Source organism: Emys orbicularis, chromosome 3, assembly GCF_028017835.1.
Source record: "Emys orbicularis isolate rEmyOrb1 chromosome 3, rEmyOrb1.hap1, whole genome shotgun sequence".
NCBI classification, from domain to species: domain Eukaryota; kingdom Metazoa; phylum Chordata; order Testudines; family Emydidae; genus Emys; species Emys orbicularis.
This window is the reverse complement of record NC_088685.1, coordinates 162,653,430-162,674,396: the sequence shown is the minus strand read 5'-3', so window position 1 is coordinate 162,674,396 and position 20,967 is coordinate 162,653,430. Positions and strand designations below refer to the sequence as shown.

Here is a 20,967-nt window from a genome sequence, read left to right as displayed (position 1 = left end):
CTGTGCACAGCCCAAACAAATGGGATTGTGCAGAGGAGCTGCGCAGGGTGATGCGGGTATCACCTTCAACCCATAGGCAGGGCCTTTGCTGTAGTGTCCGTGGTCTGTTAAACTACCTCAGGTGGGTTTTGGCCAATATATCCTTCTCCACCCTCACATCCCCTTCTTCAGGTCTGCTTTGGAGGCCAGTGCATAGCTGTGCCCTAGCTGCTAGGCCCTATAATAGTGCGTGCTCTGCATACTTTTCTAGAATACGAGTACAAAGATACAGCTTGGCTGCTGAGGGACACATCCGAGGGGGCGGATGGATGGAAAACCAAGTGATTTCTTTAACGTTTTTATGCTTTCATTTACTCTGTATTAAGATCCCTTTTCAGTATAAATGAACATAATTATTCTTACTGCTACTTGCATTAATTCTGCTAACCATACGAAATCTAGGAAAGGGTCATGTTTATCCATCTTTTAACAACTCTGTAGAATTAAGGATTTGTTGTTTTGCCTTGGAAATATGATAAACTGACTTTTGACCTTTCCCAGCACTGAGTCAGCTGCCGGGAAGTTAGTGTCTGAAACACTTTGGGCCTGACTCTTTTCTCACCCCCCCCCACTGGTTTTACATTAACGTAGCCCATTGACCTCAGTGGAATTATTCCAGATTACCAGCAGCATGAGAGGAGAATGTATCTTCAGCTTTGTTATTTTGAGGAAATAAAACTCTGCGGTTGCTGAGCTGGCAAATTTCATTTTCATTTGGAGTTCTTTCCAGTGCTGAAAACACGCATCTCGTGACCTGTATGGTAAGTGGCTGTTTCTTGGATGCACACACTGGTTCTCTCCAGTGAGTTGTGTGTGAATCTTGCTGTATTATCTCAGCTGTAATTTTTTTCCCCCTCCAGCCCCAATCAGATTTTTAAAGGAGTGACCAAGGTTCCCCATGGATTATAAGAATTCAGCACAGCCTCTTTTCTTTCTTATAGAAACAGGACAAAATCAGAACCTGATCTGAGGCCGTAGGACTGGTGGTTCAGCTAAAATAAACCCTGAACCCAAAGCACTCGTGATGTATTTTTGGGGCCTACAACCCAAAGGAAAACCAGGCTTCTCTGCTCACTCTGACCAAAGAGTCATACAAATTAAGGGCTAGAAGGGACCTCAAGAGGCCCTCAAGTCCAGCCCCCCTGTGCTGAGGCAGGACCAAGTAAACCTTATACCATCCCTCACAGGTGTTTGTCCAACCTGTTCTTAAAAATCTCCAAGGAAGGCGATTCCACAACTTCCCTTGGAAGCGTATTCCAGAACTTACTATCGTTATTGTTAGAAAGTTCTTCCTAATAGCTAACCTAAATCTCCCTTGCCCCACTGCTACTCCAGCCCAACGGAGGCTGACTTAACTCCAGCCACTGCATCAGCCCTGGGGCCACTGCTCCAGGGGCCTGGGGCCAGCCAGCTGCTCCGGCGGTCCAAGGGTTGCTGCTCTGCTGGCCCTGGGGCTGATCACTGGCCAGCTGCTTCAGCCCCGCCGCTGCTCTTGTGGCAGGGACTGACAGCCGCTGGTCCAGTGCTATGGGGGCTGACCCAATCCCGGCCGCTGCTCCAGCCCTGGGGCCACTGCTCCGGCGGTCCTGGGGCTGACAGCTGCTCCGGCCCTGCCCCAGAAAAAGTCCCGGAGGTCCCAGAATCCGTGACCTTCATGACAGAATCGTATCCTTAGTAAACATACTTAGCACTTATACACGGAGCTTCTCAACCAAAGATCTCATAGCACTTTACAAAAGTAGGTAAGGATTATTATCCCCATTTTACAGATGGAGGTACAGAGAGTTTAGCTGACTGGCCCAGGCTCCTATGTAAACCAGTAGCAGAACCTCAACTAAAAATCAGGTCTCCTGACTCCCAGACCCATCCTCTAACCATTAGATCACACTGCCATCCCCAAAAGGAGGTATAAGCCAATTGATTTGGATAGTATGAGAACCAGCTGAACCTGGTGCAGTAAATCAGTTCTCCCTTTGAAACAGTCCCCTGCAGGCTTGACTCCCTTTGCAGGCTGGGGCCTAGCAGGTATGGTTGGATCATAAAATCATAGAAGATTAGGGTTGGAAGAGACTTCAGGTCATCTAGTCCACCCCCCCTGCTCAAAGCAGACCAATCCCCAACTAAATCATCCCAGCCTGGGCTTTGTCAAGCTGGGCCTTAAAAATCTCCAAGGGTGGAGATTCCACATCATGCTTTTGCTCCCTTTCTAATGCTCCTGGGCTTCCCCATTTTGTTGTGCCCCAGAGTATGTGACATACCACTGAGCCTCCAGAACCATTCAGATCTGCCATGTGTTATGGCACCATCTGGATGATTGTGTATACTGGACTTTGTGGTGCATTCTAAGGGCATGTCTACACTTACGGGTAGATTGACACTGCTGCAATTGATGCAGCAAGTGTCGATTTAGTGTATTTGGAGAAGACACGCTAAATTGATTGTGGAGAACTCTCCCATCAATTTGTGTACTCCACCTCCCCGAGAAGCATAAGGGACGTTGACGGGAGATGCTCCCCCGCTGACACAGTGCAGTGTAGCCACCGCGGTAAGTGGATCTAACTACATCGACTTCAGTTACGTTATTCACATAACTGAAGTTGCATAAGTTAGTTCAATTTACCACGGTAAATCAGGCCAGGCCTAAGGCTGCAATTAAAGGTATGTCTATGCAGCAACACATAAATAAATAAAATAAAAATCATAGCAGTGAGTGGCAGAGCCCAGGACAGCTAACTGGGGCTTGCGGGGCTAAAAGTAGCAATGTAGACGTTTGGGCTTGGGTTGGAGCCTGGGCTCTGAGACTCTTGCCAGGTTTCTGAGCCCAAACGTCTACACTGCTATTTTCAGCTCTGCAGCGTGCTTGAGTCAGTTGACCCAGGCTTTGAGATTTGCTGCTGCTGGTCTTTTTTGTTTTTTTGGGTTTTTTTGGCTGTGTAGATGTGCCCTAAATAGGAACAGCAGAGAGACTGCCAGACCCACTAGTCCCCAATTTTTAATACAGAGGAACTGGCACTAAGGGCCCCTTCTACAAGAAGCAACTCTGTGTATTGAGCAGTCCCTTTAAAGTAATCCCAAGATTTCCAGTTCTATTTAGTTCTACCTTTAAAGACCAGATCTTCCTGGTGACTGATCTGCTGATTCCTTAGGTGACCCGTAATACCCTTTTCACTGTATGTTTGAATCTAAAAATTAACCATCTATAGGGTAAGATGTCACACATGCAGATAATAAGGGTCTGGTCCTGCTGCCTTTCCTTGCCTGGAACTCCCATGGACTTTGCTGGCATTGCAGAGTTGGGCTCTAAATAATGACAGAAGCAAACTAGATTTTTGCACTTTTTGTTGAGTGACCTGCAAGGCAGCCGCCATTGGTCGGTGCTACAGCTCAGTCATGAGATGAACTGAAAGACTATTGGGGGATCCAGTGAGGGGGCAGCCATGCTGGGTCATGGGTCAGGATGCTGTGCCGTCAACAAATGCTACAGTGGGTACCACTCCTCTCTAATACAGATCCCACCGCCCATTCACACCCAGGCTCTCAATCAACTTGCTTGGGGGGGAGGGATAGCTCAGTGGTTTGAGCATTGGCCTGCTAAACCCAGGGTTGTGAGTTCAATCCTTGAGGGGGCCACTTAGGGATCTGGGGCAAAATCAGTACTTGGTCCTGCTAGTGAAGGCAGGGGGCTGGACTCGATGACCTTTCAAGGTCCCTTCCAGTTCTAGGAGATGGGATATCTCCATTAATTTATTTATTTATTTTATAATTTATTTATTTGCTCTCTAGCAGAACTCCTCCACTGGCCTTTTTACTCAAATGGCCTTCATTTCTCGCTGGCTGGACACAACTTTTCATTTTAAATGAGGGGAATACTTTTTCAGTCATGTCCACCGAGGCAGAGAGAGAGAGAGGCCATTTCCCAAACAGGCCACGCATCCTGGGCCACTTCACCCCTGGTATCAAACACTTTAAAAAAAAAAAAAAAAAAAAAAAAGCTTTTTATAGCCCTTCATTACACATGTTTGAATACATCTCATCGCATGGAAGGGACAGTCCCTGACTGGTGTAAATGGGTATAGCTACACTAAAGTCCATAGAGCTACAGAGATTTAGGCCAGCTGAGGATCTGGCCTCAAATATTCAGTTCATCTGTGCTGGTGCCAGTTTATTTCTAATGTGACACATCAGGATGGCTGTAGCCTTCATCAGCTTGCTAGATCAACACTGTCGTGGGTTGTTGTTTTTTTTAATTACTTTATTTTCTTTAAGGCAACTGACCTTCATTGGGTGCAATGACAGAAACGTGCCAAGACATTCTGCTGACGATCTTGGAGGACCTGGTAGAGGGACAGAGAAAGAAGTTTAAATTGAAACTCAATGACATTGAACTGAGGAAGGGCTATGCAAACATTCCCAAGGGACATCTGGAGAAAGCTGATGTAACGGACATGGTTGATCTGCTGATTAGATACTACCAACAGGCGTATGCTGTGGAGGTGGTGATAAATGTGCTGGATCAAATCAATGCTAAGGATCTGGCTGAAAGGTTGAGAAGAAAGTCAGCTGAAGGTGGGTGGTGATTAGGATGATATCTAACCCCTGTCTGTAAGTATAGATAGAGATGAAAGGTAAGAGCTGGATTCTGTGTTTTTAGTGCAGCCCCTTGGCATTGCAGTCCTGGTGCAAGGTGGCCCTAAAGCCACAGGAGATTGTCCTGGTGTAGTGTGATCCTTCAGCGGCACAGAGCCTTGCCTTCTCCAATATAAACACATAGCAATGTCTATGTTTAAAAAACAAATCCCCCAAAACAAAACGCTCCACGGCACATCCAACTTCCCCCCTGGAGAGAGGCTGAGAGAGAGAACGAATCACACATGGGAGATGTTAGTCATCTCAATGCACTACTGGAAGGTGTTCTGGTGCTGTGATGACGAGGGAAATATCAGAACCTAGCCAGAAGGCAATAGTGGCTCCTAGGCTACCTCTGCTCCTGGCTGCTAATGAAAGGAGTGGCTGGGGCTTCCTTGTACCCTAACAATTCCTAATTGTCATACTGGCCCTTAAGGCCATCTTCAAACTCCTTGCTGGATTGCACTGTGAATTTTTTAGACACAGCTCCGGCTCTGGGCCCATATGTCTGTATCATTATAGAGTTATCATAGATATGACATATATACTCTGTTGATAGCACGTCCGGGAATCAAGACATGATCAAGTGTGTCTTTTCTTTCAGTATGGAAAACCAGACCTGTTTCTGTAAAGCCCCCTGACATCGGTAAGTCACTGCCCCAGCAGTTTGTGCACTAGTTCTTACTGTTGAAAAACTACATGGGTATCAATCTTTTTAAAAGCCTATTTTTCTTTTAACACTGAGGACTAGCAAAGTGATATGAAATACAATGGCATGTGCATGAATGTGCTTGAATTCTGTGCAACTCCATTTACAGTAAAGTAAAATGGAAGGTCAGAATGCATTAAAATGTTCAGCTCCCAAGTCTGCTTATACTGAAACCTCCTCTTAGACTGAAGTGGTTCAGTGGAAACAATATGGCTTTGCTCTAAGAGAGTTCCACTGGACCCAGATGTGCCAGGTATTTGCACAGTACAGTTTGTCTATCTGAAATGGATTTTAGGAAGATCTCTGAACTGTAAGGAAATTGGATCCACATCTGAGCTTTGCAGCTCAGGCCATCTTTACTGTAAAATGTCCTCTAAAAATGACTGTTTCTGTCATATTGATATATTTAAGGATATGTTCTTAAATGGACTAGAATTCTGGTAAACTATTCTCTTCTCTTTTCCAGACCACAGAGCGAACTATGTGGCCTCTGTGAAGGAAAAATTTAGAAGAGTGAAGGATTATAATTCCAGGCCAGGAGAATGGGTGTCTTTGGAAGACCGCTACACAAAGCTCTTTATAGTAAAAAAACACCATCAAGCAGAAGATAAAGAACATGAGCTACTGTCTAGAGGAAAAAGACACATGGATATCATGAGGAAGCCGAGCAGCTTTGCGGACTCCCATGTTAATGTGGAACATCTTTTTGACACATTATCAGATGGCACAATAACCAGAAAAGTGATTTTACAAGGAATAGCAGGGATTGGAAAGACCGCTACAGTTGGCAAAATTATGTACGATTGGTCATCTGGGAGGCTTTACCAGGGCAGATTTGATTATGTTTTTCATTGGAGCTGCAGGGAGCTAAACCAAAGAACAGAAAAACTGAGCCTACCTCAATTAATTTTACAAAACTGGGGACATCCAAAGCCAGAGATCGGGGAAATTTTGTCTTGCCCAGAAAAAGTCTTGTTCATCATCGACGGCTTTGATGAACTCAGGTTTCCTGAGGATTATGATAGAAGTAAAAGCTTATCCTGTGATTTGGACACGCCTCACTCAACGGCAGCAGCTGTGGTGGAAAGTCTCCTCAGCAGCCAGAGCATTTCAGAAGCATGCCTTCTTGTCACAACGAGACCCTTAGCCGTAGGGATGTTGGAGACCCATATGCAAGCCGACCTCTGGGCAGAGATTGTGGGCTTCTTGGAGGAAGACAGAAAGGAGTTTTTCAAGAAGTTCTTCAAAGACGAAGAGAGAGCAGCCTTTGCCTACAGTTATATCCAAGAAAATGATGTAGTGTTCACCATGTGTTTCGTCCCCCTCATCTGCTGGATCGTCTGTACAACCCTGAGCCTTCAATTGAGGTATAGCGAAGAGCTCAATCAGAAGGTGAGCACAACCACCGAAATATTTACCTATTTTGTGGCCACTTTATTGCAGTCCCATGGTCGCGCACAGACATCCACACAAGATCTTTTTCACAACCTTGGATCATTGGCCTATGGCGGTGTGAAGGACCAGAAAGTGCTGTTTGATGAGAGTATGCTGAGAAAGTGTAACTTGGAGGTGTCAAAGGGTCCATCAACTTTCCTCACGGAATTGCTGCAGGCAGACATTTTTGTGGAAACTATCTATAGCTTTGTGCATTTGACTGTACAGGAGCTGTTTGCCGCCTTGTTCACCTTCTGGAACAAGGAGAAAGCTTCTGAGCTCTTGAAAGAAGCCTTTGTGGAGAATAAAAGCCATTTGATCTTAACTGTTCGCTTTCTGTTTGGATTGAACAACGACAAGTCACTAAAGCCTTTGAAAAGGTACTATGAAACCGACATGGGCATCTCAAAGGATGAGCTGCTGAAATGGACTAAGAAGGCGCTTCTTATTTGCCAGGAACAGGGCGAGGAGAGCCATCTCCTCCTGGAGCTGTTGCATTGTTTGTTTGAGATTCAGGATGAGGAGTTTGTCATAAGTGCTTTGGAGGAGATCAAGGAAGTGGTCTTCCTGGAGAACAGTCTAGGGCAGGATGACCAACAGGTGATCCTGTACAGTCTGCAGCATGCCAAGGAATTCAGTCAGCTGAAATTGGCCAGTCTGAAAGAGAGAGACATGATCAAACTGGTTCCGTTGCTAGGGAAATGCAAACAGATCCAGTAAGTACCATCAATGTGACCAAACTTTAGCAGAGTTCACAATATTCTGATCTCACTTGTCTCAGTGTGAACAAGGAGTAACTTCACAGAAGCCAGTGGAGTTACACTGCTATAAGTGAGGTTAGAATCGGGCCCAATAATGTTAATAAGGTGAAACCCAGGGCAAAATTTGGCCTGAAAAATCCTTGTTACTTGCGGTTATATATGAGCCAGCAAGGAACCTCACAGCATAAGTTGAGTTTTCAGGGTTTGCAGTTAAACAGCGCCTCCCCGCATCTGGACTCCTTGGGTATGTCCACTTTGGAGTTGGAAACATCCAGACAACATGCCAGCTCCGCTCGTGCTCCTGCACTAATATTAGCAAAGTATCCAAGCCCGCCGCCCCTCTGGGTCCATACTTGGGGTACTAGTCCATGCCACCGCCTATGTCCCAATGTCCACATTTCTATTTTTGGCATGCTAGCTCGAGAAAAGCTAGCATGTGTCTGTCTACCTGGGCTGAGAGACACACTCCCAGCTGCAGTGTAGACATATTCATTGAGAGACAGTAAGCATGGAAATCCTCAGTGTCATTTTTAGTCACTCTTCAGAGAGCTTCATATTAAGACCCTTGTCCAAACATATTCAGGTATCTGCCCTCTTCTTCTCTTCACTTGTCTCCAGTGCTCATCCTTCATCCCAGCCCAACCAAATCCTCGTCCTTTCCTTCCCAGCCTTACCCTTCTCTCTTCCCAAATAGCACTGCATCTCCAATGCCTCCAATGCCTCCTGCTCCTTTTCTGTAACCCCCAAGTTCCACGTCCTTCCCCTCCCATTCCCTTACCCCGGCCAGGACACCTGCCTCTTCTGGTCCTATCATGGGATATCATCAGCTCCTCAGTGTCTCTGCTCAGCCCAGATCCAATTGTTAATTAATAAACTAAATACTGTGCAGTGCTCCTTCACTCTGATATTTTCTGTATCTGATATAAGACTACTACATATTGTATTCTAGACCAAAACTCCATGGGAGTCCATTGCAATCTTTCCTGTGATAACATCCGTCTCCGTGCTGAAAGGTCTTCCTGATTAGCAGAGCATCTACTCCTGTAGCCTCCTATACAGATATTAACACTGCTAAATCTGTTTTTCTCCCTATAGTTTTAATGCCTCTGGAATCTCATTGTCTACGGTACTCAAGGTGTGTGCTCACCTTTTACGAAAGCTTAGAATGACCAGACTGCATGTGGAGCACAAAGCAGAAGATGAAATGTATTTTACAGTGGAAGCGAGCTGTGAAAGGGACCCTTGCAGGTAAATACAACTATTTGTCTCGCTCACTCCAAGAGACAATCTAGAGAGAGAACATTAGCGGCAAACACTGCAGTATGGCTCCTATGGCTTTGGAGAGTGACTGTAGAATCATATGCTATTTCTATAAAACGCAGCCAGAGCAGGATAGTTGTGCTCCTTTGATATCTGATGGCAAGAGAGTTGAAAGAGAGGCCAGCAATAGTGTACTTTCCAGTGGATAGCAGGACCTAGCCTTTCCATATGTTGTCCCTTTCACACTCATATGAGATAAAAGTGATCATGAAATTAAATTCATGCTTCTAAGGAATGGTAGGAGGGCAAACAGCAGAATAAAGACAATGGACTTTAAGAAGGCACACTTTAGAAAACTCAGAGAATTGGTAGGTGAGATCCCATGGAAAGCAAGTCTCAGGGGAAAAAGGTACAGGAGAGTTGGCAGTTTTTTGAAGAAACATTATTAAGGACACAAGAGCAAACTATCCCAGTGCATAGAAAAGATAGGAAGTAAGATAAGAGGCTGCTCTGGCTTAACCAGATCTTCAACAACCTAGAACTCAAAAGAGTTTTATACAAAAAGTGGAAACTTGGTCAATTATGAAAGATGAATATAAAATTAAAACACAAGTATGTAGGGACAAAATTAGAAAGGCCAAGGCAAAAAACAAGATTAAACTAGGGTAACTACATGAGAAGCCAGAGGAAGACCAAGGACAGGATAGGTTCCTTACTCAATGAGGAAGGAAAGATAATAACAGAAAATATAGCAATGGCCAAAGTGTTAAATGCCTTTTTTGTTTTGTTTCAGTTTTCAAGAAAAAGGTTAGCAGTGATTGGATGATTAACCTAAGGAACATCAGTGTAAATGGGGTAGAATCTGAGGCTAAAATAGGAATGAACAAGTTAAGAATTACTTATACAAGTTAGGCCAGGTCTACACTCCAGGCCTATATCAGTATAATTACATTGCTCAGAGCAGGGCCGGCTCCAGGCACCAGCTTACCAAGCAGGTGCTTGGGGCGGCCACTTCCGAGAGGGGCGGCACGTCCAGCTGTTCTTCGGCAATTCGGCGGACGGTCCCTCACTCCTGCTCAGAGCGAAGGACCTCCGGGATTGCGGCTTTTTTTGTTTGTTTGTTTGGCTGCTTGGGGCGGCCAAAACCCTGGAGCCGGCCCTGGCTCAGAGTGTGAAAAATCTACACTCCTGAGTAACGCAGTTAAACGAACCTAACCCCCCCGTGTAGACAGCACTATATCAACGGGATAGCTTCTCCTGTTGACATAGCTACCGCCTCTTGAGGAGGTGGGTTAACGACGCCAACGGGAGAAGCTCTCCTGTTGGCATAGCAGCATCTTCACTAAAATGCTACATCGGTGCAGCTGCGCCGCTGTAGCACTGTATGTGAAGACAGGCCCTTAAATGGCTTCAAGTTGAAAGGGCCTGATGAAATACATCGTACAGCACTAAAGAGATCTCTGAGCCATTAGCGATTATCTTTGAGAATTTGTGGAAGACAGGATAGATCCCAGAGGACTGGAAAAGGGCAAATATAGTGCTAATCCACGAAAAGGGGAATAAGGACAGACCAGTCATCTTAACTTCAATACCCAGAAAGATGAGCAAATAATCAAACAATCAATTTGCAAACACCTAGAAAATAAGAAGTTGATAAGTAGCAGTCAACATAGATTTGTCAAGAGCAAATCATGTCAAACTAACCTAATATCCTTCTTTGACAGGGTAACAAGCCTTATGGATAGGGGAAAACAGTAGATGTGGTACATCTTGACTTTAATAAGGCTTTTGATGATGTCTCACATGACTTTCTCATAAACAAACTTGGGAAATACAGCCTAGATGGAGGTATAAGGTGGACACACAACTGGTTGGAAAAGCGTGTTCAGAGAGTAGTTATCAATGGTTCACAATCAAGCTGGAAGGGCATATCAAGTGGGGTCCTGCAGGGAATTGGCCTAGGTCTGGTTCTTTTCAATATCTTCATAATTTATTTGCATAATGGAGTACACTTATAAAGTTTATGGATGATTCCAAGCTGGGAGGGGTGCAAGTGCTTTGGAGGACAGGTTTAGAATTCAAACTGATCTTGATAAACTGGAGTAATGGTCTGAAATAAATAGGATGAAATTCAATAAGGACAAATGCAAAGTACTCCACTTAGGCAGGAATAATCAGTTGCACAAATATAGGGGAAATGATTGCCTAGGAAGGAAGACAGCAAAAAAGGATCTGGGGGTTATAGTGGATCACAAGCTAAATATGGGTTAACAATGTAATACTGTTGCAAAAAAAGTTAACATAATTCTGGGATGCATTTGCCGGACTGTTGTAAGCGAGTCACAAGAAATAATTCTTCCACTCTACTCAGCATTGATAAAGCCTCAATTGTAGTATTGTGTCCAGTTCTGGGCACCATATTTTGGGAAAGATGTGGACAAATTGGAGAAAGTCCAGAGGAGAGCAACAAAAATGATTCAGGGTCTAGAAAATATGGCCTATGAGGAAAGATTGAAAAAAAAATGGGTTTGTTTAGTCTGAAGAAGAGAGGACTGAGGGGGGACATAACAGCCTTCAAGTATGTAAAGGTGGTATAAAGAGGAGGGTGATAAATTGTTCTCCTTAACCACTAAGGACAGGACAAGAAGTAATGGGCTTAAATTGCAGCAAGGGAGATTTAGGTTAAACATTAAGAGAAACTTGCTAACTGTACGGGTAGTTGAGCTCTGGAATAAATTGCCTAGGAAGGATGTGGAATTTCCGTCATTGGAGGTTTTTAAGAACAGGTTCGACAAACACTTGTCATGGATGGTCTAGATAAGACCTAGTCCTACCTCAGTGCAGGAGACTGAACTAGATGACCTATTGAGGTCCCTTCCCGTCCTACATTTCTATAATAAAATCACATCTGTATGCAAAGGGACAGCCCTAGATTAGTGCACCATGTAATTCCACTTAAGCCTTATTTTGGTGGGTTTAAATAGGATTTACTTGAGATATAGACCTTATGCTGGCCCTCTGCACAGGGGAGAATTTCACCCAGCGAACTCCTGAGTTCTAATCCCAGTGCTGCTGCTGAATCACTGCGAGGGGCCCTGGGCAAGTTGCTTAACCTCGCTGTCTCCATTTTGATTCATCTGTAACATGAGATGGATCTGTCGTGAAGATTAATGCCTGTGAAGTGCATTCATGATGGAAAGCTCCATATATGTAAGTGCCAATGCATCACAACTTGATAAAGCTTAGTGTTTCTAATGGCCTTCCTCAAATGCAAGGTGCCCTGGTGGGGTAGAGCTGCTGTGTCATAGCTTGCTGCATGTTCACTCAGTCAGTGAAATTCCCACCCCATGCAGGGAGCCAGCACGAATCCTGTGCACCTCCTTGTTCCTCTGCACAGGGGTGAATTCCATGCCTAGCTAGTGTTGGTCTCATCAAGATCACAGAGCTGTTTTGAATAGTGGAACAACGTAAAGAATCATAGAACTGTAGGGTTAGAAGGGACCTCAAGGGTCATCTAGTCTAGCTGCCTGCCAAGATGCAGGATTTGTTGTGTCTAAAAGAAGTGGTATTCTAAGTCATCATTTTGTTTTATTTGTCTTTGTAGTGAATGCAGATGATTGCGTTAGAGGTGACCTTCTTGAAAAGGAAAAGAAAAATTGGACTTGTGCCCTTTTTTGCCCACTGTTTTTTCCAAAAAAGTGCATTTGGATTTTTTTCTTATGCTTGCATTTATTTTGGAAATATCCAAATATCAAATCTAGTTCTTCTCAGGTTTTGGTGGATGACCCATTGGAGGTCTCAGAGATATGGATAGTGATTCCTTTCAGCCCTTGCTTGGTGGGCCTGGGGTATTAACAAAGAGAAGTTTGCTTGCGCATGTGTCTCTGCGTTTGAGTTAAATAGCTGTTAGTTAAAAGTCTGTACTTTTATTAACCTGAATTTTTAAAAAAGTCACTTCCTCTCTCAATGAGTTTTCACTTGCATGGTGTCTTTAATGGCGTAAGGCTAACAGTTCTCCAGTTGACCATAGAATCTTAGAGGAAGAATTGGGTAGTCAAGATCTAAATTTTGATGTCCTATCAGAAAAAAACATCTTTCATTTCAAAACACCATGTGGGTCTCTTTCATATATAAAATTATTTTTTTTAAAAGACCACTAGCCCAGTTGCCCCCCTCCCCCACTTCCTATTCCTTTGCTGATCACCTCTGAGCAGTAAAACCGTTCAATTTTGTATTAGCCAAGTGGAGACCACACTGGTTTTGCCCTGACATTTCTCATTTTATTTTCCTATTCTGTCAAAACCTCTAAGTAAGGTGATATCATTCTGCTTACAGAATAACTTTAGATAGCCTTCCTGAAGACACTGCCATTGCGATTTGTGACCACATTATTCCAGCTCATCCTGGCATTGTCACCCTTGATGTGAACGGGATTCAGGGAAGCAAGAAATTTGTAAATAGCCTGAAGAACAGTCTTCTGGACTCGGACTGCAGACTGGAATCAGTGGGGTAAATGGACATTTGTCATTTCAAGTTATCAGACAGACTCACCAGTTCTCAGGGGACCTGCCATATCCTTCCTCTCAGAGAAACTGAGCCAGGTTCTTCCTGATAAGCATCCATTTATTTCAATTTCATACTTCAGCACAGAGGCGGGTTATCTTGTGAGGGTCAGGAAGGTGTTTACAGATGGTTTGATTCAATTTTATTTTCTGCCAAGCTTCAACATTGAGAACCCCAGATTCCAGGCTTTCCAGGACATCTGCCAACATCTTGCTACTCGCCGTAGCCCAAGCAAATTCCTCTTATTCCGAATGTATGAGGAGGATGAAATACACTTTGGATATGAGGCAAAGGATGAGGAGAAGAGTGGCAACAGGTACATTTTAATTTATTCTTCTTCCTTTGTCTCTTGTTGAAATAATATGTAGTATGGGGGTGTCACTGGGACCTCAAGAAGTGGATCTAGCTTTAATAAAACAACGTCACAGGGGCTTTCTTTATAGAGGGTTCACATTTATTTTCATCCTTCCCAGGCATAGCCAAAGCCTAAAAAAAATGGAGAGATTGCACACTGAAACCCCTGGCTGTGAAATTTCAATCTTCTCAGGTTTGGTCTCAGCACATGAGGGTGAACGGTCCCAGCATCCAGATTCAGAGTGCCTGTAGCATTCAGCATGTAAATGGACTGCCTAAAAGTTCCAGTATCCTGCTCTCAACTTCCTGGTCTGATTATCCTGGTTTTAGTTCATAAGGTAGCAGTCCCATTTGACAGACTTCAGCCTGACCAGCATACATAAGGCACCCCTGTTTCAGAATACAACATAACCCTGCCCTGGCCCAGACTCCACTTTCCTCACCAAGCCTCGCATATTTTTTTCAGGATCAAATCTGGGCAATTAATTCCTGCTTTTTGTGGCTAATTGTTGTCATGGCAACCCCCCACTTATTTCCAGGTCTCAGCACTCGGAGACTCTAGAACTCATTTAATTCCCAAAGAAAGGGGAAAAGGAACTAGCACAGGAAAATGCTGCAGAATAAATAGACATAAAGAACGGGATGAGGGAGAGAGAGATAAGACAGTCTCTCAAACTCCATTTGTATCCATTTACTCAGACCTTGTCTACACTATGCGGTTTTTTTGACGCAAGTTATGCCGACATAAAGCCACTGCTTTAATTAAGCCGCTGTTGCATGTCCACACTATGCTCCTTGTGTTGGTGGAACGCATCCACACTAGTAGCTCTTGCATAGACACAGAAAGCAGCGCACTGTGGGTAGCTATCCCACTGTGCGGTGCTTTGGGAAGGGTTTGCACCCCCCCCCATCAGTCTCCGCCTCCCTCCCCGGCTCTCCACCGCAGTATTCCCCTCACCCCCCGCAGCAATAGCCTGCCCTGCCTTCCTTGTTGCAGTGTTCCTAGTGCTGGGGAGAGCAGGATTCCACATTAATGACTCTGTGATTCCCTCCAAGGTCTCCCACAGTTTCCTCTTCCCACAGAGCAAGATGATCTACCCCTGCCCTGTAGTTAGGGTGACCAGACAGCAAGTGTGAAAAATCGGGACGGGGGTGGGGGGTAATAGGTGCCTATAGAAGAAAAAGCCCCAAATATCGGAACTGTCCCTATAAAATCGGGACATCTGGTCACCCTACCTGTAGTCCAGGCATGAGTGTGTTTGCTGCCAGGAGCCAGCGTACTCAGCTGGACAGTAGCTATGTGAACTCTCCATGCTGAGGAATGTCAACACTTCCCCAGGGTTTTGAAAGGGGAGGGGTGCATGCCTGTGTAGCTGGATACAGGGCAGTGGCATTCAAAACAGTGAGCAGAGTGGTCACGGCGGGTATTGTGGGATGCCTCCTGGAGGTCAGTTACAGTGACTTAACAAATGCAGTGTCTACACTGATGCTTTGTCACCCTAACTTTGCCGCAAAAAGCTCTATGCCATCAAGGTGGTTTTATTTTGTCGCCAAATGGGAGTTTTGCTGCCAAAAGTAGCATTGTAGTATGTATGCCTCTAGCTTGAGAACATCAGGTGGGAGACAGTTACGTTTTTTGGAGTCATCTAGTTGAGATGTGGTGCATAGAACCAGATTTCTGAACTTATAGTCACATCTGAAAGGTTGTTTAACATGAAAGTAAAAATGCCTGACCAGCATGATTGGTCTGCAGTGATCTTCTTTAGGTTCCTCAAAGGCTCTAAATAATTAACTTTAGTTCAACAGAGTGCTGATGAGCTTTGCGAGACAGTACCCCAATACAACCACCAAACCGTGTAAAGTAAATTCTTCATGAACCTACTCCCTTCCAGTGGACCTTCTGTAGCATTAGCATGTCTCCTAAGGCAGTATGTAGACATGCTGTAGTGCTTTGTCCCCTTTTAGTGGTGACTGACCCACGCATCCAGGTTGATGAGCCTGCTACATCTTGGGCTAACAGAGACAGACCTTTTAGCTCAGGCGACAGAGCTCATATTTGTAAGATCCCGAGGTTGTTGGTTTGATCCTTGCTTATGATGACCCACCCAGGGGCACAGCATTACCACTGGTGTGTCTTCCCAGATACCGGCGGTGCAGATTAGGTTCCTAAAGCACTTCAGGCATTGACACACCTACCCAGCAATTTATATGTACTTTCAACTTTAACTTCATCCGAGCTATATTGGGTGGGTTGGTTGGTTTTTGGTCAAGAATATGTAAATATAGATCTAGAAAGATTAGAAACATGGGCAAAACATAACCAAGTGAGATTCTATTTGAAAACATGCAAATGAATACATCTGGGGGAAATAATCTGAAACAGAGATATTCAATGGGCAGGAAATGGTAATGCTAAAAGAAACTTGAGAGGGAAAGGAGAGCAATTTAGACATGAGTTTGCAGTGTGATATGATAGAAAAGGGCAGTGTGATTTTGGGGCTGTGTACACAGAGGCATCATACCCTAGGATTTTCAGACACTGAGCTTCTTTAGATTTGTAACTTGAGTCAATGTAAGGTTATTGTTATGAATAGTAGTTGATTAAAATAATGGCATTTCTACTGCCCCTTTCACCAGATTATCTCAGAGCGGTTAATTGATATGGAAATGGCTGTGGAAGAAGAAATGGAAAAGCCATGCAGTAATTCTTTTAGCACCTCTTTTCTATAGTTAGGATGTAATCTTTTTCACTTTCTTTTATCCAGACTCCAAAAAAAAAAGAAGAATGAAAAGAGAAAAGGAAAGAATGAGGCACAGAAAAAGTGTTTTCCCTGGCCATGTTTAATAAGGAAAACGGGAGAGAAAAAGGAAAAGAAAAAGGACTGCATGTAAATATTCCCTTCCCCTTTTTCATGGCTCTTTCTTGAAATATTTTCAGTAGTTCAGTGTAATAAGATAGAAGTCCCTGAATATATTTACCCACAAAGGGACAGACACCAGATCCAAATGAGAATAAATGATATACTGTTGTAAGGAAAAAAATAAACTACAGAAGGACTCGAATCAAAACCCATGCATGAACTTCAGGGAATTTCAGACCTGGTTCCAAACTTCATGATTTGTGCCCATCGCTATATTAAGTAAACCTAAATCCAGGATCTGCAATCCCACAAACTTTGGGAACATCTAGATCCAAATTTTGCAATTCAGTCCCATCTCTGAAATAATGGCAGAGAAGAAAGAAAAAATGTTTCTTTAGTTATTTCCCTTGGTCAGATTATTATTATTATTTGTTTGCAACAGTGCCCATGATGTGCTAGGTAGAGCTGGGAGAAACTGTACGAAACTTTTTTTTGGCAGAAAATACAGATTTGGGGAGACAGAGACATTTCATCAATTCATTTTGACATATTTTGTTTCAACATTTTCTAAACAAAATGTTTAAATGTTTTGGTTTAAAACAACTTTTCAATTCAAATTTCCTTTTAATATAATTTTTTAAAATATGTGAAATGCTCAAAAACGAGACAAAATGTTTCATTTTGGGTTGAATGAAACCCGAAATAATTGTTCAACCTGAAATAATTTTTTCCAGCTTTTCAATTTGCTAAAAAATTTATTTTTGACTCTATTTAAACTAATTTTTTTCGGAAATGCCAGTGAACCAGAAAATCCATTATTCTCCCAGCTCTTGAGCTAGGTGCTTTCTAGACCTACAAAAGGGACCGCCCCTGTCCCAAGGCGCTCACTGACTAAGGGCAGACAAACAAGTAGACAGAGGTCAGGGAAGGGGGGCAACAAAATGGATTTTCTATACAAATCAATAAGATTTGCTAAAAGCAGCATGGCTGGTGTGTTTTAAGAGGGGCTTGAAAATGGAGAGGGCAGGGGCCTAGTATGAGTTCAGGAGAACTGAATGGCATGGAGGTGATTGTTTGAGGTGGGTGGACAAAGGCAGTTGAATTGGTGAAGTGGAGGGAAAGGAGACGATGCATATCTTGACAAGGGAGGGCCGCTTTATACAGAACCTTGAAGGAGGATCATGTATCATGTCGGCTCTTCCTCTATGGGTTCTCTTCCTGACTCCGCTGTACTATCTGTGTGACTATGGGCTTTCACTTATGCCCAGATTTTCAGAATTGTCCTATAATTTTTAGATGCTCAGTTTTTGGGTGCTCAGATTGAGACCCCTCTCTGGGCCTGATTTTCAGAGGAGCCGGGTGCCTATAACTCCAGTTGACGTGAATGAGAGCTGCGGGTGCTTGGCTGCTCTGAAAATCCAGCTCTAAGTGTTCCAAGTTGGGTATCCAAAACAAATGGCCAATTTTGAATATTTTGGCCTTAACTGCTTTGTGCCTCCGTTTCCCCAGCTAGTACGCACTTTGGCAGAGTGCTTAGAGATCCTCAGGTGGGAAGTGCTACCGGTGGGAAAAGAGTTGATGTTTCTATTTATTGTTATATCTTTTATCGTTAAAATCTGCTTTTTCCATTAGTGCTGTCCTCTCCTGTCTCCCTGAAGAGTATTTTCTTGAGCTCATCAAGTGGGTCACCTCCACGTTCACTCCGCTAGCCCTGTGCCTGGATGAAAATTCCATCAATGATGAGCTGATGAAAACAATATGCGAAAATCTGAACAGTACTGATTATCAGCTTCAGTCACTGAGGTGAACAGAATCTTCTAAGGCGTCTTCCTGGTATCCAGGATAGGAACATAGGAATCTGCCAGAATTGCCAGGACCAGACCAGTTCTCCATTTGGTTCAAACAACAAGGAGTCCTTGTGGCACCTTAGAGACTAACAAATTTATTTGGGCATAAGCTTTCGTGGGCTATAACCCACTTCATTAGATGCATGGAGTGAAAAATACAGTAAGCAGAATATATATTCTAGCACATGAAAAGATGGGAGTTGCCTTACCAAGTGGAGGGTCAGTGCTAACTAGCCAATTCAGTTAAGGTGGAAGGTAAGGCAACTCCCACGAAAGCTTACGCCCAAATAAATTTGTTAGTCTCTAAGGTACCACGAACACGGCTACCGCTCTGAAACCTGTCACCATTTGGTTCAGTATCCTGTCTCTGACAGTGACCCATACTAGATGCTTCTGAGGGCTGAAGTTTACACCAGCTAAGGATCTAGCCCCCAGTTTGACTTTCATTAAGGTCTTACACAGTAAATACTCGCCAGTGGGAATTACTCTGAGTTGTTCATAATGAGAGATCCAGGGGTTGGTAGGGGCTCTAAAAAATACGTGTCCATGTAAGTTCAAAATATCTGCTACAGCAGTCATCCCTCTCCAGTTTGAAGTCTGGACTATCTCTGTCTATAGGTGTCTTTCAGTCCAGGGCTTGTTTAATCTTTTCTCCTTGTATCTTTCTTTTTAAAGCCTTCGCTCTTGCAGCATAACCCAGGAGAGCATGGCTAATATCTGCTCGCTATTCCTCTGCAACACGGCAGTCTCCTTGGACCTGCAGAGCAACCCCGTGGGGGATGAAGGAGTTAAAATACTTGCAGCGTGCCTGAAGAGTAAAGGTTGCTGCCTAGAAAAACTGAGGTAACAGTCAGAGATAGATGCTCTGGTGTAACCGTTGATATGGAAAACTGAGCACTGTAACTAGCACTTAGGGTGGTATCCACTGGTTTCAAAGCATAGTTACTAACGTAGGCCCTGGTCCTGCAAATATTTATTCATGTGCTTAACTTTACAATCCATTTAAATGGGACTGCTCTTGGTAGGCAAAGTAAGCATGTGCCTGTGGCTTGGTCTACACTAGAAAATTGTCGGCGTAACTACGTCTCTCAGTGGTGTGAAAAATCCACACCCCCTGAGCAATATAGTTAAGCCGACCTAACCCCCAGTGTAGACAGCGCTAGGTCAATGGAAGAATTTTTCGATCAACCTCGCTACCGCCTATCGGGGAGGTGGATTAACTACAGCAACAGGAGAATCCCTCCTGTGGGCTTAGGTAGTGTCTTCTCTGAGTGTTGGCAGGATTGGGGCCACAGTCTAAGAAACGAAGGGTCGGAAGATGGCCAGCAGAGAATTCGCTGTGTACACAGGAACTCTTTTGCTGGCCAAGGCTGCCTCCCTCACACTGGCAGAAGGGTTCTGGGGATAGGGCACGGGCGGGACAGGGTTGGGGAGGCAGGGCTGAGTGGAGCCCTTCTGTACCCAGTCCTCTGAGACCTGAGCAGAAGACACACATCAATCCAACTTTTCTTTCCTGGTTATTTCAGCTTATCAAGTGCTGACCTCACAGAAGACTGTGTCCCTGCCATCACCTCTCTGTTTTCCCAGAAGAACACCCTGATTTGGCTTGACCTGAGCTTTAATAACCTCGGAGATGGTGGAGTGAAAGCCTTGTGCTCTGCCCTGAAAGATAAGGAGAGCCATCTTGAGAAGCTAATGTACGTCCAGGCTCCATTCTTTTTCCTTTTCATTTTGTTTATGCCATAAAGAGTCCCGGGTGGGTTGTTTACAAAACCGTAATGCACTCCGTAATTCTTCATTTTCATGATGGTTTCAGTGATTTCAGGCAGCAATTAGGTTTTCAAGCTCTCTGATTCTGAGTCTTTCCTCTTTCTCCCTATTGCGTAGCCTTGAAGACAGTGGCATCACTAACAACTGTGAGCAGGAGCTCATCCAACTCATTGAAAACACCCTGTCTCTGAAATACCTGTGCTTGGATGGTAATAAGTTTACATCCACCTCCAGAGCCCGCATCTATGGTGTATGGGACAATTATCATGATGATGAGGAGGAGGTGGAGGAAGACTGACTGAGAGTCGCAGGCGCTGCACTCAATTCTCCCTTCTCGGCTGTGAAGGTAGGTGCAGATCTCGGGGAACTTCAGTATGTTACACAAACAAGGTGCTAAGGAAAGGTACCAGAATGAAACCACTGGGATTTTTACAGTAAATTCTTTACACACTGAACAAAGTGCAACACAGGATGCAGCCGTGCAACCATTTCCTATACTGCTCTGCCCATGAGCCTCAACCCTGGCATGGATGGAGCATCTCTAAGGATGAGATGGTTACAGTCTCCATGCTCACCCAGCCCTTGGATTTTCTGATGTGACTGGCATAAAGGGTGATGGCAGAGAGAACAAAGGGGGCAAGAGGTAACCCACCTATACAGACCCAGAAATTGAAATCTGAATTTCAGAAATGACCTTATCAAGTGACCTGACATTTATAGAAGGCAACTTTGCAAACTACAAT

General features: G+C 44.2%; 1 protein-coding gene across 1 annotated transcript; it reads left to right on the top strand.

The window, feature by feature from the left end:
• Positions 1 to 692: 692 nt before the first annotated feature.
• LOC135876463 (NACHT, LRR and PYD domains-containing protein 3-like) lies at positions 693 to 20,750 on the top strand. Its single transcript, XM_065401680.1, has 12 exons — positions 693 to 800; positions 4,306 to 4,605; positions 5,270 to 5,311; positions 5,841 to 7,524; positions 8,665 to 8,817; positions 13,165 to 13,338; positions 13,550 to 13,708; positions 16,512 to 16,634; positions 18,240 to 18,410; positions 19,130 to 19,297; positions 19,981 to 20,151; positions 20,342 to 20,750. Exons 2-12 carry the CDS (start codon positions 4,329 to 4,331, stop codon positions 20,520 to 20,522), a joined length of 3,303 nt encoding a protein of 1,100 aa, XP_065257752.1. The 5' UTR covers positions 693 to 800; positions 4,306 to 4,328; the 3' UTR covers positions 20,523 to 20,750.
• Positions 20,751 to 20,967: the final 217 nt, after the last annotated feature.